Source organism: Notothenia coriiceps, unplaced genomic scaffold, assembly GCF_000735185.1.
Source record: "Notothenia coriiceps isolate Sejong01 unplaced genomic scaffold, NC01 NC01_scaffold00020483, whole genome shotgun sequence".
Taxonomy (NCBI): Eukaryota; Metazoa; Chordata; class Actinopteri; order Perciformes; family Nototheniidae; genus Notothenia; species Notothenia coriiceps.
The window spans coordinates 112793-115097 of record NW_011353184.1 but is presented as its reverse complement, the minus strand read 5'-3'; the positions used below and the strand labels follow the sequence as shown (position 1 = coordinate 115097).

The 2305-nt window shown below is 39.6% G+C and overlaps 1 protein-coding gene across 1 annotated transcript in view; it reads left to right on the top strand.

Annotated features, from left to right (window-relative positions):
• LOC104952773 (Down syndrome cell adhesion molecule homolog) overlaps nt 1-2305 on the top strand; it is a 27075-nt gene that overhangs the window by 7179 nt on the left and 17591 nt on the right. The window contains exons 3-5 of the mRNA XM_010779648.1: nt 598-753; nt 1398-1531; nt 1688-1876. Coding sequence (XP_010777950.1) covers nt 598-753; nt 1398-1531; nt 1688-1876 — 479 coding nt within the window. The remainder of the gene's footprint in view (nt 1-597; nt 754-1397; nt 1532-1687; nt 1877-2305) is intronic.

Below are 2305 nucleotides of genomic sequence, written 5' to 3'. Positions count from 1 at the left end.
TCAATCCATGCTGGTTGATCAAGTTTGATAGTCCTATACCCCCCACCCTAACCTTCCCTTATATTGTAAGCGCTTTTGAGTCCTTGAAAAGCCCTATAAAAATATAATGTATTATTTTTATTATTATTATTATACTGACAGGTATCAGATCTTGCTGTGTAAAATAATCTTCCTGAGAGGTGTCCCTTGTGATGTAGTCTGTGTGGTCCACAGTGAATGTATTCCTGACAGCAACAGGTTCCCATAGGAAATGCATGCGGGTCATTTTTGACCCACTTATGGATGCTTGGGGTAGAAATACAAAAACTCCAATTTCTTAAAATGTAAATAAAAAATTTGAATGGCATGATATCCAAAACATGTTTTTTGAGGAATAGCTGGAATATGAAATGATAAAAAAAATTAATTACAAGAAAACCACCTCACCGGGTCAAAAAAGACCCACTCATGCATCTAAGGGTTAAAAACAAGTATTTATACATTGATTGCAACAGGAAACCAAAATATGTTTAACACTGAATTCTTGATTAACTCTTGATTTAGTACTTTAGAAATCGTGATACCTATGTCATTAACACGTCTCCTCTCCTGTTTCAGAGCTGGGGGAGATCAGGAATGTGACGACCAATCAGCCGTCTCTGGAGCTGGACGGGTTGGAGAAGTACACCAACTACAGCATCCAGGTGTTAGCCTTCACCAACGCCGGAGACGGAGTCCGCAGCGAACAGATCTACGTCCGCACCAAAGAGGATGGTAAGAGCACAGTGGTGCAGTGTTCATTTCGTCAACGAAAACTATGACGAAAAATGTTCGTCCACAAACTTTTTTACATGACTAAGACGAGACGATGACGAGCTAAAAATAGATTCTTGATAATAAAAATTATGACGAAATGTATATTTTGTTTTCGTTGACGAGACGGGACGGGACTAAGGTGTTAATGGTGGACTATCGGATATTCAAAATGCAGGATATTTTCCCCCAATTGTCCGTCTTGTCTGTCAAAATGCATCCCTGTCATTGGTTGAATTAGTTGGGATTCTGGGAATCTGCACACGTCACTCACATTGCACAAGTAAAGTGTTAAGAGAGTGAAATGTTGCTTTACGAATCTCAACACTTGATACTGTCACCTTGATTCCAATTTCAGGTACCTGTATTTCCCTAACTGAATTAGTTTAAAGAGAGAAAACATTTTGAATACAAGTTTACTCAAATGTAATGATCTTCCATCGACTAAAACGTTTTGACTTGTCCTGCATTCAAAATGTTTATCAAGGAAAAGACGAAAAGTTTTAGCATCAAAGTATAATTGAAGTATCAAAACTAGTAAGTACTCATCATGCAGATTGGACATTTTTGGAAATGTTTGTTATTAATTGGTGTCTTCCTCTCAGTTCCCGGTCCTCCAGCGGGGGTGAAGGCCGCGGCTGCCAGCGGCTCCGTGGTGTTTGTCTCCTGGCTGCCTCCGCTCAAACTCAACGGCATCATCAGGAAATACATCGTCTTCTGCTCCAATCTGCATCCTATGGTAAGAGCAGTTTTATACCGAGAGATTAACAGGGATTACTTTTAATTCAGGTTTTAAAAGCCAGTCTAAGGATCTGTGCCCACATGGCATTCCTCTGGACTTCCCTGCTGCCTCACACTGACACATTATTCTCTCCTCCCCCCGTCTTTTTTACAGGTGATGAGTGAGTTTGAGGCGTCTCCAGATGCATATTTCTACAGGATCCCCAATCTGGCTCGAAACAGACAGTACAGTATCTGGGTGGTGGCGGTTACGGCTGCTGGTCATGGCAACAACAGTGACAAGATCACCGTGGAGCCTCTGGCCAAAGGTACTCCACCTTTAACACAACACAGGGTTCTTACGGTCATTAAAAACCTGGAAAAGTCATGGAAATTCAAAATGCTAATTCCAGGCCCTGGAAAAGTTATGAAAAACAATATTTTTCCCAAAGTTTTGGAAAAGTCATGGAAATGTAACTAAAGTTGCATCAAATATAATTTATATTTTAGCTAATCGCCGAAATAGTAATACTATAATGATAATAAATACTGTATCGTAATTTGAAAGGGATAAAAGCGTACTGGTTATTTAATTTAGAAGGAGGTCGCAATGTGACTTTTAACAATAAACTTTTTCGTACCTTTGTCCTTTTATCCAGACGGTATACTTTGTACGCCGGATAGAATTTTTTTTGTTTTTTTAGTTTCTATTCATCCGAACTGATCGAAGATGCCCCGATTTTCGTTTGTTTTACCAAGAGTGTTCGTATGGAGCAGTCACTTTTACGGTAAA